The 966-nt window shown below is 36.2% G+C and overlaps 1 gene segment (V, D, J or C); it reads left to right on the forward strand.

Annotated features, from left to right (window-relative positions):
• The first annotated feature begins 135 nt into the window (after positions 1-135).
• Positions 136-659, forward strand: LOC132884732 (T cell receptor alpha variable 18-like). The segment is given in 2 exon segments: positions 136-202; positions 340-659. Coding segments are annotated over 2 exon segments (387 nt in total).
• Positions 660-966: the final 307 nt, after the last annotated feature.

Here is a 966-nt window from a genome sequence, read left to right on the forward strand (position 1 = left end):
TGATCTGTACAAAGTTATGCTCCAACAGCAGAACTTCCTGGGTGTGGCCTTCTAGAAATGTGTTCCCTCATGTGTAAAGTTCAGCACATACAGCAAGCACTATTATACAGGATCCTCACAGAGCTGTGTTCAGAAATGGCTCGACTATACAACTTCCTGTACATAGTGAGATACATCCCACTGATTCTCACTGTCACAACAGGTAATTAACTTTCATCAGATAATTAACTGTATTCCTTAATACCCATGTTTTAAGCATAAATTCATGAAATGACTGTTTTTGGTTTGTTTACAAAAATACTTCACAGATTTATTTCTTTATGTTCCTCTTTACAACAGGCAGTTTCGCTGATAAAATTTGTCCGACAGATGAAGATGCCAACATTGTCAGGAAAGAAACAGACACTGTTACTCTGAAATGTTCATATGAGTCAAGCAATGATTACATTTATCTTTACTGGTACAAACAATTTCTGAACAGCGCACCACAGTTTTTACTGTATAAAGGCGCAAAGTCAAACTCAGGTGATGATAGCACTCCTGATGATCCTCGATTAGAGTCAAAAACAACCAGAGACTCCACTGAATTTACTATCAGAGGTCTAAAGCTCTCAGATTCTGCGCTCTATCACTGTGCTCTTAGAGAGGAAGCACAGTAATACAGAGTCAATGAAAGGCTGTACAAAAACATACAAATGTTACACAGGAAGTTTCTAAAACCTCATCAAAGATACTCCATTTATCAAATTGTTATCAGTTAACCACACACACAAACAAAGGTTGTGGTAACATCTGCAGCTAAAAGTAAAAGCAAATTAAAATAAAGAGGGTTTAAATGTGGCAAACTTTCAACAAGTCCACATTTATCACAGTAAATTCACAAATCTACATTTTTCAGAAATGTTTTATTGACGTTACCAGAGTCATTATATCAGGTGTTGTTGGTGTGAACTACTCTGAATTAAA

This window comes from Neoarius graeffei, chromosome 1, assembly GCF_027579695.1.
Source record: "Neoarius graeffei isolate fNeoGra1 chromosome 1, fNeoGra1.pri, whole genome shotgun sequence".
Lineage (NCBI taxonomy): Eukaryota > Metazoa > Chordata > Actinopteri > Siluriformes > Ariidae > Neoarius > Neoarius graeffei.